Genomic DNA, 14,426 nt, shown 5'->3' on the forward strand with positions numbered 1-14,426 from the left:
GTTATAAACTTCCTCATATAGCACCTTCGGATAATCCTTAATTTCGAAGTTATAAGCTTAGTCATATATCACTATCGGATTATCATTTACTTCGAAGTCATAAACATAAATTCCTCATATAGCACCTTCAGATTATCTTTCATTTCGAAGTTATAAGCATCCTCATATATCACCAACGGATCATCATTTATTTGAAGTCATAAACTTTTTTGAATGGTAAAAACTTAAAGTAATAACGATAATCTCAAATCGTACTCGATTGAGATTTTTTTCTTGATAATGACAATAAGTTCGATGCGCTTGTAATAAGGTCATCAGGCAGAATGAAATATATTTGACTCATTACAGTTCATTTTTTTGCACGGAAAAAAATTGAGTTTTATATCACATTAAAATCCGAAATTACAACCCAATCTTCTTGACTACTTACTTATGACTTATTTTTCTTATTACTTATTTTTCTTATTCTACTTATTTATTACTTATGACTTTGACTTATTTTTCTTTAATTGTTCTCAATTTACAAATTAATAACCATACAGAATGCTAATAAATTTAAATAAACGTAATAGAATTTAATACTTGCGTAAAGTGAAAGTTAGGCAATTATATATTTTTTTAATTTTCTGGCCAGTAAATTTATTTCTTTAAAATATTTTATAAAAATCAAAACTAAATAAACGAGGAAATATCTTTCCGTCTGCATCGTAGTCTCTGAAGCTTCTCTCATGAATATTAATTTACAAGAGCGAATAAAAACTATTTTATTCTCAATCATGTCATAAATACCATCAAATACCACCGAGCGCGGCAAAAATTAAAAGTGCAATCAGTCAACAACATGCGCTGGGAATAATTAGACAGAATCAATTAGGTTTCTTCTCATTAAAACATTGAGCTGAGTTATTGAAACATGAAATCTCTTAGAAGAAAAACTCCGCTGATTTGATCCTCACTCTCTTGATTTGTTTCCTGAATTTCGGCTTCCTATATTCTAAACTTGAACGCCCCCTACTTAACGGGGCGCGCTGATCGCTGAAGGCGGGAAATCCTCGTTGTTTTGTTGGAAAATCCACAGAAACGTGTCTACGTTGAGAGGTGAGAGAGAATAGGTAAGAGAAGAAATTCGGTATGGCGTATACGCAAAAAGTTCGGCGGAATATAAACTGCGCTCTTCTTTGTTGGTTTACATTTTTCAACATGAAGATCATCGCCCAAGGTAAGTTTTTTTAAATTTATTTTTAAAATACACAGTAAAAAATTTCAATTAATATTGCAAAACAGTAATGAGTGAAAAAAATTAACAAAAGCTTTGCTTTTAAATAGAGTAAACAGCTTTTGAGAACTTAAATAATAAAAATCTTTCAGTTCAAATAAATGTCGAATATGCATTATTAAAATATTATGAATAAATATTAAATATTTGAGTTTTTATGATTTATAGTTTTGGTTTTAAACTAGAAAAGTATTATAATTTTTTTTTAATTCTTCTTCTTCCTTCAAATACGTCATTAAGTTTTGGAGAGACTGATATCAACGTCATGATTAAAAATTCTTCTTAATATTTCATTCAGGAAGATAAACAGTTTTTGTCTTTCACTTAAGAATATTTCATGAAACATCTTTTAAGTAATAACCACAAAACTTTTATTATATGAAATTAAGACTTCTCAAATAGGAAATGCTTGTTTTTAAATTGATAAATAAACTTTTGTGAAATTAAAAACTTAATGGGTAAAAGTGAAAATATTTTTGAAAAATTTTATTTGTTAACCATTTATCAAATGTAAATGTTATTATACAATTAAGAACTTATAATTATTGAAATTCGAATCATAAAGAGAATTTAAAGAAAAATAATAAATTTAACTAAATTTTTACTACTATTGTATTTAGAATTAGCAATTAATTTTACTGAGTTTAAAATAAGCGTAATAAGGTAACCGTCGCCTTTAAATAAGAGTCACATTTTTTTTTAAAAATTAAGAATAATACTAAGAGGCTTTTTCAATTAATCTTTCAGCAATAAAACATTTCAAAATAATAATTAAAATCTGAATGCATCTAAGAATGTTAAAGAGATAGTTGTAATGACAATTTAAAATTAGGACACCTTATTTTTATCAAATATAAACAAATTCAGAAAGTTGGAAAACATTTAATTATCAATTTAATTTAATAATATTTACTAGGTAAACATTTTTATTCTAGGGCATATATTAGTTTTAAATTAATAATATTCTTCTAAAGTTTCGAAAACTTTTTCTGATACTAAAGTCAGTCAGAAAAGAATGAAATCTTAGCCTTTGAATAATGATTATGGCGAGAACGCTAAATATAAAGCAAGTATTTTTAAACTCAAGTCCGTATTTTTAATTATATGTTAAATAATATCTAGTTAATTTAATATTTTTAAATGTGGAATTAATATTTCAATGAAATTTGCAGGAACTAAAATTAAAGAAATCTTTGTTTTTAATTAATAAAAATTTTCTTTTGTTCATTTGAAAAATTAAAAATATATAATAGATAGAGTATAATAGATTGCATTTTTTTTGACATAATTTTTTTTAATATTCGTGAGCATGCATAAATTGGGATACAAAGTAATTTAAACTTTTAATTTAAATTATTTTTTTATTTATTGGTAGTTTTATTTAATTAGTTTTATTTTTCGTTTAAAATTATTTTTCTCGTGTTTAATAATATTTTCTAAAACTATTAAGGAAACACGCATGATCTTAGTAACAGTTATTCTAAAGCTTCTAGTTTATTGTACAACAGATACTTCGGTGTCTTTTCTTTTTCCTTTCTATTTAAAGTTTGTGGCTGGTAAATTGATTTTTCTTTTTTAAAGTAAAATAGCAAGTCTAAATCAAGGGTGAAAAAATGTTCCTTGATCGTGTTACCACAACTATCGAATATAAGTAAAATTTTCATGTATAGTTATTTTCTTTTGCTTAAAAAAAAAGATAATTCTACCTCAAATATATCCAATCCATAATACATAAGTTATAAGGCCCTTTTTAAAGCTTTTCACTTTTTATCCTGTAGCTTCTTTCAGTAATTTTCAAGTCTCTTTGATCCGTAATTATTCAAATCCCGGAGACCAGTAGTCATTTTTTGAAATTATTTTTCATTAAAAATTACATTTAAGGTAGTAAACTAATGTGTTCTAAAGGAAAAACTCTTACTTTAAATCTTCTGAATTTACAACTAAAAGTTATTTAAAAAATATTTTAACTGACGATTACAATTAAATTGATAATTCATATACAAATAATAAAATTGTAAGCTAGCAAAAATATTTGTTGTTTCGGTCTAAATCTTGAATTTAAAGTCATTTACAATAAATTATGAGGCCATAATTTTTTTAGTTCCATAAATTTATGCAGCCATACCTTTAAATAATGAATATCGTTATGTGAACTTTTTTTATCAAATTATTTTTATCAAAACTTTTTTTTATCGCTTTAAAAAACTTATCTTCTTATCATCAATTCTTCTTATTCAAATTCTTCTATTACTATAAACCCGCATTATAAATGTCATTAATTCTGTTTCTTTTGAAGAATGTAACTTAAAGCTAATCTAAGCAAATAATATTTTTTAAAGAGTTATAGTCAAAGTTAATATTTTTGGACGTATTATTATTCTATGAAAGAACAGACATTATCAGCGACTATTTCAGAAGCTATTGTTTCTTAAAATACAATAAAAAACATAATACAAGAACATAAAATTTTAATTTCTCTTAAACGGGAAAATGACAACTACCTCTTTATTCCAGAAAACCAGAGAATTAAAAGATATATTTTTTCTTAAAATTAATAAAACTCATACTTACTATTTCATGGAACAGAAACAGATTAAATTATTCAATTTTGTGAAGTAGACATGTATAAATGTTACTTTAATTGGACGAGATATAAAATGCGCATATACTATAAATGCAAAAGACTCTTTCCAAAAGTTTTGAAAGTTTAAAGTATTTCATTAAATCACAAACATATGAGAATATTTATGTTTTCACATTTGATTAATAAGATTGTAGAGCTCTTTTGAAAAATTAACTTAAAGTAAATATTCTTTATCTTCACTGCGAGTGTTCTTTTCATCTGCTTCTAGTATATTGTCATTAGTGAAGACTTTTAGTCTGAATATAGTCTTAGAAACAATAAACGACAACTCATTATTCAACCTTGAGAAAGTTTCTTCTGTAACTAGTCTTAATGACCTAAAACTTAATTAAGAAGTTACCACGATTTCTTACACAACTATTGTATAAATAATGTTAAATATGGTATTTACCGTAACAAATATATTATGTTACATTAATTTATGTTTTGTCTCCGATTACAGACGAAAAAGACAATCGATGTCAAGTTAAAATGCTCTTCAAATAAAATTATATTTTCAAATTTTGAATAGAAAAAGTTGCGTACAAATTAAACTTATTGTAAGAGGCAGTTGATGTATATTTTGAAATTCGTATTAAAATGATTTACAAATAAAATCAAATTATGAATGAAAATAGTTGGAGTTCGCATCTTATTTTTTTAAGAAATATATTTTTTTAAAATAAAAATTGAAAATCTTACGAATGACAGTATATATTTGAAAGAGATAATTGATGTAAATTTTGTGATTCAAATTAACACATTTTTAAAATAAAATCATAATTTCAAAACTTAAAGAAATGTCGCTTACAAAAATGACTCTTTTATATGGGGTAATTGATGTCAATTTTAAAATTCAAGTTAAAACGTTTTTTCAATCAAATTATATTTTTAAAAATAAAATTGAAAATCTTACGAAGAAAAGTAGACTCAATTTAAATTTTGCGAGTTAAATATAAAATGCAATGTGGATTCATACAATGTGAATTCAAAATGGGGATTCATTTTGACTTGATAAATAATATTTTATTATAAAATATTAAAACACTGTAAGACAAGATAATTTGCATTTAAAGTATTACAGTTAAAAGTAAAAATTTCAATTCTAGTTTAACTTTGAATCATTGTTCATTAATATACGCATAGGACGAAGAAGAGCATACGATTATTCTTCATTAAAATGTATTTAGTTTCGAAGGCTAGTCAATTTTTTGACTTTAGTTACTAGACATAGATGATTGCAGAAGAAAGGAAATTTCCTATTGTTACATCCAATATAACTTAAAAAACATTTTAAAAGAAAAAACTAAGAAATGTTTATAATTGGTGGCTGAGAAGCAACTTTTTATATTTTATCCATTACCAAAACATATCATTAAATTTCTCCTAAAAGTTGGAGAAACAGTGTTTTCATCATAATTTGTAGGTGACATGATATATGTTTTTGTTTTTCATCGCATTGAAATAGAAGGGATCTCGAAAATTTGAAAGTTTTTTTTCTTTATAATGTTTGACCTGTTCAAATTTAAAATAATATATCGCAAAATCTTGGATAAATTTTGTGCGAAGGATAAAAGGGAATAATTTATTTCAATTTGTGTTTCGGAAATTGATATATTAGTTTCAAAGCAATGAGAAGGCAAAACTTTAAGGGGACTTAGTAGGGCATATATAAATAATGCTAAAACTGATCTTTTTTGATTTACTTTTTCTAAGAAACTACTTTCCATATAGCTTTGAAATGCTTCGGAGATATTTGAGATTATATCAGTTGTATGCTGCGATGATGTCTTAGCGTTAAAAGGAATACTTTTTGAGCTTTATGAAAGATTTTTGATGAAACTTTTTAAAAAATTTAAAGTTTTCAGTCGATAATTTTTTAAAACTATTTCTGCCAAAGATATGAATTAACAGTTTTTACAGTTTAAACATGTGTATGTAAATATTCTGAGAAAAAAAACTGAAACTTCTTATTTAGATGCTGAGAAAAGGTAAATTGAAAAGAGATCAGTCGTAGCATTATTGTTTCATTCCGATTCCCCTTAATAATTATCAATAAAATAATAAGTTATAATAATGGTTTAGATTTTTTAATTGCTAAAAATTCAATTAAAAACATTATTAATAAAATGAAGTAAAATTTGTTACGTTCAAGCTTCAATAATTATTAATATGAAAAGTAATAGACAGTATTTTTTTTAAAAAAAATAACTGCTGATTAACATTTTTAAATATTTTTCACTAGTAACCAACCTGTAGTAAAGCATATATTTTTACATATTTTTAAAGGTGAATAATAACTAGTAGTACAGCATACATTTTTGACACAAAATACTATTAAAATAAATTGAAATTTGAAATATTCAAGCGCACTATTTTTTTTTATACTAAAAAATGGCGCAAAATATTTTTCAAAAAAGAAAAAGAAAAAAAAAGAAAATGTATATTTAAAATGTTTGAATTTTACACAAAAATTTGTGAGAATTTTCAGCAAGTAAAACAAAACACAAGATAATGATTTCATTTTTTTCAGAAATAAAAGAAAAATGTTTCAAAAATGGTTTTTGTACTCCGTAAAAATGTTGACTTGTACTCTTGTTTGCACTATTTACCAAGTCTTTCCATTTAAAGTACTGAAACGATTCTACTAAAATGGTGGAGAAATACGTTTAAAATAATGTTATATTATGTTTCTGGTTTGATTTGACTTGATCTGGTTGTAAATACTGCATTAGCGCTACACTTATGGACTATTGTTGACTAAGATTTTAGGAAGATTAAAAATATTATGAAAATTAAGGAAACATGAATATAATATTTTGTGCAGTATAGATTTTTAAATTTCACAAAATCGTTTAATAATTTTAGCCTGTTATATCAATGTATAACTTCTTATAACTTTGACCATAAAGTTACGTTTTCTTTGGGAAATAATTGGTTCTATCAATGAACTAAAAAACAAACATAAAAAGTATATTTAGTTTTTTTTAAAAAGAAAACAGTTTTATTATGACAAAGAAATAAACTATGATCACACATCCGCAGCATTTCTCAAAAAGAACGGATATTCAAAGACGAGTATATCTTTTTTTAATCAATTTGAGAAATGTTTTTAAAAAAATCATATTTACAAAGGCTGCTAATTAACGACATAAAGTAGTCTGTTACCTATCAATTATTTTGAGAAAAATTACTTATCAAGAGGGTTATTTAATTTAATGATCAATGGGTTTATAGATCATTGGGCTTTAAATATGAGGCTGGATACACCAAGAAAACGCATTATTCCTAAGAATGAAATTAAATATCTTTTTTTTTAAATAATTATTTCTATAAACCTTATGTTTTTTAAACTATTCGCCATATTTTGATACCTAACGTAGGTGAGTTTTTTAACTCTGGAATTGCTTGTTTAAGTCAATGGACACAATTCAAAACGCATTATTAAGAAAATGGACACAGCTCGAACTGCATGTTTAAGAAAATAGATAGGGGAGAGTGGGGTCAATTGTAACTGGGTACGATTGTAACAGAGCAAAAATTTCGAGTGTCGGGTTCTAGATTTGGTTCCTAGGTGGCGCACAAGGTGTAATTAATAAATCTACATGTACACCCCTGATGGCAATCATTTTTATGTACTTTTGAAACAGTTAGATCACGAAAGATATTTTCACGCCGCGCAAGTACTTTTTTTGGTATTAGAATATTATATTGTAACAAAGTAATTTTGTTTAAACAAATAAAAATTATTAACCGAATATGTAAGTGGACACCTTAATTAACATTTCAATAAAAAAAAAGATTAGTTTTGCTAATTAACTAGCATTGTTTTTAACAAATGAAGCTGAAATGGCGTCTTGGGGACAATTGTAACAATAAGTAAAGGGACGATTGTAACAGCTGAAAATAAATAATCTTATGTTTACAAACCATTACTTAAGTCTTTAAGAACCACCAATAGTTTCCTATATCATTTATATTATGTTGCATGTGTATTATTTTATTTGTCACCTTTCACAGCATAAATTAAAATTTTTAACCCCTTAAAGTTAAAAGCTTAACCCTTTAGGTCTCTGCTCATTATTATTTTTACTCCTAAAATATCACTACTATCTTGATCAATAAAGAAATATATCACAACTATGATACTATGTATAATTAACTATGTTTTAGTTGAATTTATGAACTGTTACAATTGACTCCGGAAGTGGGGACAATTGTAACAAGTGCTCGACTGTCAAAAATTGTTAATAACTAATATAATAACATTCAAAATTAGGTATTTATTTTTTTTTCTAGTAGAGGATAGTCTACTTTACTCGTCTGTCAATTAATACTAATAATATATTGGACTTTTTGTTAGTTAAAAATAGTTAAGTAAAAAATGTTACAATTGACCCCACTCTCCCCTACTCTTCAAAATGCGTATTTAGGAAAATTAACGAAAATATTTTAGAAAAAGGATACATCATTCCATTTTTCAACTTTTTTTTTTTATTAGTATTGATTTTTTTAAAGGATAAACTAATGAATTCAAATAAGTTCGTCTTATGACATTGTTCATTTGCATGAAGCACTCTGTACATTTCCTTCTTTTTTTCAAAAAAAAAGAAAACTTCAGAAGTCAGTAGTTTTTTTTACAAGATTGTCACGGGTCCTATAATTTTATAATAGAGGTAGTAAATTTACGCAGCAGGAACTTATTTATTTAAAACTCGTTTTACGGTTTAGTGTTCTGAATACGAAGAGGTAACCTAAATAGTTACATATGTAATATATTCTGCTACCCGGTCCCAAAACTCCCCGTTAATAATTATGCTTTATGTTTAATTATAAAAGGAAAAGCATGCATGAAATCCTTGCTTTTATATTTGAGTTGAAAGCTGAAAAGGCACATTTTTTCTGCGCCTATTTTCTTAAATACACTCACCGAAGATGATTCTGAGTTTCCGAAAAGTTTCCACGATTAAAGTTTTGTTTTTATTGCTGCGAAATGCATTCTAGAAAATGGAACAGCTCTTGGAGATAATTTTTTTCACGAAAGGCTGCAAATATTTTCAGATGTTCACAATACACCTTTTAAAGTTCTTAAAGATTATGTTCAAGTTTGCAGGTTTTTTATTTTAAATAAGACAGAAAAGTGAGGTAATTATTCATTTAACAACTACATTTAAAACTAAAAATTAAAAAAAAGACATTTTACTGCACACTGTAAGGAAAGGAAAAAATACATAGTGCCTATTTGAGAGTGCTATACTAAGTTTTTTGCTGATTTCTCAGTTCAATGTAAAAAAGTTATTGATGTGCTTAACTCTTTAAAAACGTGTTTGAAAGACGCCATTCAGAATTGAATTTCTTCAAAACAACGTACGTAAATAACAGCAATAAATTTTTCTTAAATATTATTTTTAAATAACATCAGTAGAAATTTCTTTAAAAAAAGCCTTCTTGAAAGATGTTGCAGATATTTCTTAAGTCTAGAATTATCTAAGAAGAATGGTCTTTTTTTAACTAATGTTTCAAAGATTAAAATTTATTGTTTTTTGGAGAACTTTTTTGGTTGTATCAATAAGAGTTTCTTCAAAAACGGAATAACATAAGCAGAATTTCTTTTAAAAGATGTTTTTAAGCACCGATCGTAAGATTCCATTTTTAAAATAACAATTAAGTAGAAGCGTAACTGCTATATAGGGAAACACACTTATATTTTTTCAAGTAACTCATTTTAAATATTGTATACTAGTTAAGTTGGCATTTTTCTCCAAAAAACTGACAACTACTAGGCATTCAAAAAAAGTGTTTTTCTTTCATAAAATTATTTTATAGAAAAGCGTTTAATTTAAAATAAGTAGAGTATAAGTTAAATGTTTAAATAAAGATTCTGAATAAATATTGTTTTTAAAAGTTTCTTAACTACAGAACGTCATAATTCATGTTTGGAGCTCTAAAAATAAATTGATAAATTCATTCTTTAAATTGCTATTATTCTTTCAAATAATTTTTCTTCTGCACTTAAATTTCATTTTGCCTCCCAAAATTTACTTTTCACTATAAAATTTAAAACCAAACACTAATTTATCGATGCACTTTTTAAATTTGTTGCAAATATTTTTTAACAGAGGATATTTTTAGATACACTAAAACTTACTAATACATTATAAACATTTCAATACGATGAAATAAGATTTAATTTCAATGAAATTACTGTTATTTTTTATTTAATCTAAATAAGGACAGGACGAAGAATCTTAAAATTGCATAAAATTCTGTCATAAATTATTTCGTGATCCTAAAAATGCAATTTAAGTAGTTATTCGAGGAAAGGGAGTACTAAGAATATTTTCGTATGAAGTAAATCTTTGTTTTAAAATTTAATTTTCTTCCCAGTTTTTTGCTATTTATATTATTATTTTTTTATATTATCTGTTTTTTATGTTTATATATATATATATATATATATATATATATATATATATATATATATATATATATATATATATATATATATGAACATACAGTTTTGATTTAGCGACGTTATGTATTTCAACAGCATACAATAGCAATATTCAATGACAAAGGAATAGTATGTTCATTGGTTTGGAAAGTTGTTAAGTTGTCAACTAGGCGATCTTTGCACCTTTGGAGACATTTTTGGTTATAATTCGTCATATACCTTTCCGAAGATTCGAGGCTTCAGATGTGTTAGGAAGTGGGTTCTCTTGGGATTCAAAAGAGGTTTGGCGACATTTTTCACAGAAAAAAAATATATATTATTCCCTATTTTGGTTTTGATATAAATGAAGCAAACAACTTTTGTTTTGACAGAATCTCATAATTATGTTTTTATAGCCGGAAAAAATTTTTCAACAGTGTTATTCCTCCTCATAATTAAGTTTGAAACGTGTCTTTGCTTAACATCCTAATGAAAGAAAGAAACTACTGGTTGTTTTTTCCCCAGAAAATCAAAGTAAACACTAGTCGTCACTTTTAATGTCATTTAACTTTTGTCTATCAATTTTAATTTATTCCATTTAATATGCCGATTACATTTTGAAAAACACCATTAATTATTTACAATGCAAAAACAAGCAATTCCTTTGGGTCCCATTTTTTTCAAGTAGAGTAAAATAGAAATCTGGAATCAAAAACTATTCTCACACTTATCAAAGGTTAAAAAGTAAGATACTCTATTTCCCTTATGCATTCTTTATCATCGGGAAAATATCCAAATGACTTCATCTTAATATTGATTTATCACTGACAACTCCATATACTTATAATACGATTTTCTTTTCGTTGCAAAGTAGTACTATCAAACAGCGGCAGTTTTTATTTTATTTTATTAGTTTGATTTAAGCTCCTGTTACAACTCCATTTTCGAACAATTTTGAGATTTCAAACGTTTTTATTTCTTTTTTTGAAATATTCAATTTTCATTAACTGCTTTCACCATAAATAGTCTGCAAAATGGAAGAAGAAAAACATACTTGTATAATTTTTTTTATTTTGGAATTCATTTTGTGGCATAATATTCAAAATTATTTAAATATTCGTTAAAAAATTACCTTTTTTGAATCCTTAATTACCTCATTTTTATTCCTTTTAAAATCAATGTTAGAATTGGTAAGTTAAATAAAAGTTAATTGAAATCATTAAAATGTTAAATTTTACAACAAAATAAATAAGAATAATTTAAAGTTAAATGGTATTTAACGAAACTATTTTAATGACAAGAAATATGTTTATAGAATAATTGTTTGAAGAAGAATTTATTTCTTCTTCCCCTTGCAATAAATAAATAAGCAAATAATTTATCTGAATTATTAAATGTTGAACCAATACGAATCGGAGCATATTTATAATCATAATTTAAAATAGAAAATAAAGCGTTCTCTCATGCCGTAACTGACAAGTTTTCGTTTAAAGGAGTTTGACTGTTAAAAAACGGTTTGGTCGCAAATATGAATATTCTTTTTTTTATCAAAGGACTCTGCCGTAAAAATCCTCTAGCATGTTACAGTGATATGCTAAAAATGCAAATCCGTGGAACTTTACCGTTTAGTTAAAAAAACCTTAAAATTGAACCAAAAAACCAAAAAAACCTTAAACCTTTTTCTTAAAATTATACGGTAAATATACAATGAAATGCATATTATTTTGACAGTGTACAAACAATATTTTATAATATTTTCCTAAGAAGGTATTAATCTAAAGGTATTAACTTTATTAACTTAATAGAAAGATATGAACAAATTAATTTAATAAATATTTCTTTGAGTCATTTGAATTATTCAAAGCGTTTATTTAAAAATATTTAACTAATTTTGAGATATGTATACCAAAAGATTTGATATTTTGTTTTGCTTTTTGTATTTCACAGGACTGATTTTTCATTTCTAAAAGAGAAAAGCTTATTTTTTGAGTTGTTATTTTAAACTAGCTTTCATCTTTGACTAAAACTGCGCCATTTTACAAATGCAAATAATTTTTGAGACATGGTATTAACACAAGCTAGACAAATAAAACTGCAAGTTAAAGACATTTTCCAACTTTGAATTTATATAAATGGTAGAAATGTTTTGAAATTAACAATGCGCATTATTGAACAATAATGTATAAAGGTCTTGGTTTCTAGGCAATTTCTAAATATCATTTTATAATTTTATAATCCCATGACGAACAACAGTAAATTAACAAATATATTCGAATTCTTAAGGTAAATGAGCTACTTAGCTGTTCGTAGAAGCTTTAGATAAGACCAAAATGTGACAATAATAAAATATAGTTCTTATATAATGCTTAAAATCTTCTAATGATCTTCTTCTAAAATGTTTAACTTTGTTTTAAATTTGGTTTACATTGAAATGTCTTTCCCTATTTCATATTTTGAATTTTGTATTTTGTGATCGTGTTTTGAATATGTTATTTATAGTTATTAATAGTCAAAGACAGTCTTTTCTTAAGTCTGCATTCACTTTCTTTTATAATTGCTATGCATTGTTGGAGTTCTTTCCTGCTAAGTAGCTTAACTTCCTTCTCTTATTATAAATTTTATATATTAATGTTTGATACTGATACGAAAATACCTTTTCTGTACTTCTTACAATAAGGAATGAAAAATTTAGGTTCTTAAGGAATGAAAAATTTAGGCTGATTAATAACTGTTTCATGAATCATCACACTCAAAGAAAAAGAAGTAAGGTCAAAATTGAAGCACTTTGGAAGATTTTGTAAAATTAGCTATAAAATACGGTTTTATAATATGTGATAAAATATTGTAAATGCGGGAAAATTTGTTAATATTATCGTGATACATTAGGGCATGGCGTAAAAACCATATATTCAGTTCAATTAATGTTTCAGTTTTGTATTTTTTACTATAGGTTTAGTAATAAGATTTATATTGAAAACTAGAATTTCCTGGAAAGCGTAACTGTATGAGGGAAAGTATTACCAAATGAATGCGTTGAATGTCGTATATTTTGACTTCATTGACACAATTATGCATTTCTTTTACTATAAATGTCATTACCATACATTTCGGTAAATTTACCAGATTTTTTTGTGCAATATTAGATCTTTTCATTATTAATTAATCTGGAACTCATGTTTATAAAAACACGGGGTTTATTCATGTTATTCAGATTCTAAGTCTTTCAAACTTTAGTCAAAAGTATTGATTTCATATATTAAGACTATTTCATGTAATTCAAGTACGATTTATCGATAAGGCATCAGGAAATATCCTTATTACTTACGTCGTCTCTGAGTCAGTTTGGTATCATAGCGTTGAAATATCTTCTTTACTAACTTGACTTTGAGACATCTCAGTTTCTTAGATGCCTCAAGACCAAATCTTGTTTGCAAAAGAAACATTTAGGTTACTTTGGTACGAAAACTTTTGGGTTATTTATTTAGCTCTCAATTTTGATTTCACAAGCAAATTTTTGTTCAGATTGCAAATTGTAGAATCGCAAAAATATTAACCATAAATTCGCAAACACGACTTTTTGATAGGTTAGAGAATAGAGAATTAAATTCTTTACCGACTCAAATTCCCATTTTGACTCTGTAGAGACACATTAGAAGTATATCCAATTAATTAGTTTAACCAAATTTAACTGGCTTTCCATTGATACTTTTCCTTTAGTTTAGACAGCATTGATATCGAATCTATATCTTCGAATATCTTCCACTTCCATTCCATAAAATGCAAGACGTTTTAACCCGGTTATATCGTCACTTTCCGTGTCATTTTATTGGTGTTACAAAGCAAAGAATTCGATCCATTTATACAATTTGGCAAAGAATAAAAATCCAAAAGACGTTATGAAATTCTTGAAAACATATCGACGAATGCATTTTTCTGCATGCATCTATATCTAATCTATATCTTCAAATCGATATCTTCCACTTCCATTCCATAAAATGCAAGACGTTTTGACCCTGTTATATCGTCACTTTCCGTGTCATTTTATTGGTGTTACAAAGCAAAGAATTCGATCCATTTATACAATTTGGCAAAGA

At 25.8% G+C, this 14,426-nt stretch overlaps 1 protein-coding gene across 2 annotated transcripts in view; it reads left to right on the forward strand.

The window, feature by feature from the left end:
• Nucleotides 1–1,074: 1,074 nt before the first annotated feature.
• The window catches only part of LOC122269382 (uncharacterized), a 385,269-nt gene continuing 371,917 nt past the window's right edge, over nt 1,075–14,426 (forward strand). The window contains exon 1 of one of the 2 annotated variants that reach the window (XM_087155779.1): nt 1,075–1,219. Coding sequence is in view for 1 of the 2 variants with exons in the window: in XM_071188215.2 (XP_071044316.1) it covers nt 1,132–1,219 (88 nt within the window). In the remaining variant the exon portion in view is untranslated. The remainder of the gene's footprint in view (nt 1,220–14,426) is intronic. The other variant, XM_071188215.2, reaches the window with a different exon arrangement.

Source organism: Parasteatoda tepidariorum, chromosome 12 (genome assembly GCF_982258835.1).
Source record: "Parasteatoda tepidariorum strain Cologne lab strain chromosome 12, Ptep-v5.0, whole genome shotgun sequence".
NCBI classification, from domain to species: domain Eukaryota; kingdom Metazoa; phylum Arthropoda; class Arachnida; order Araneae; family Theridiidae; genus Parasteatoda; species Parasteatoda tepidariorum.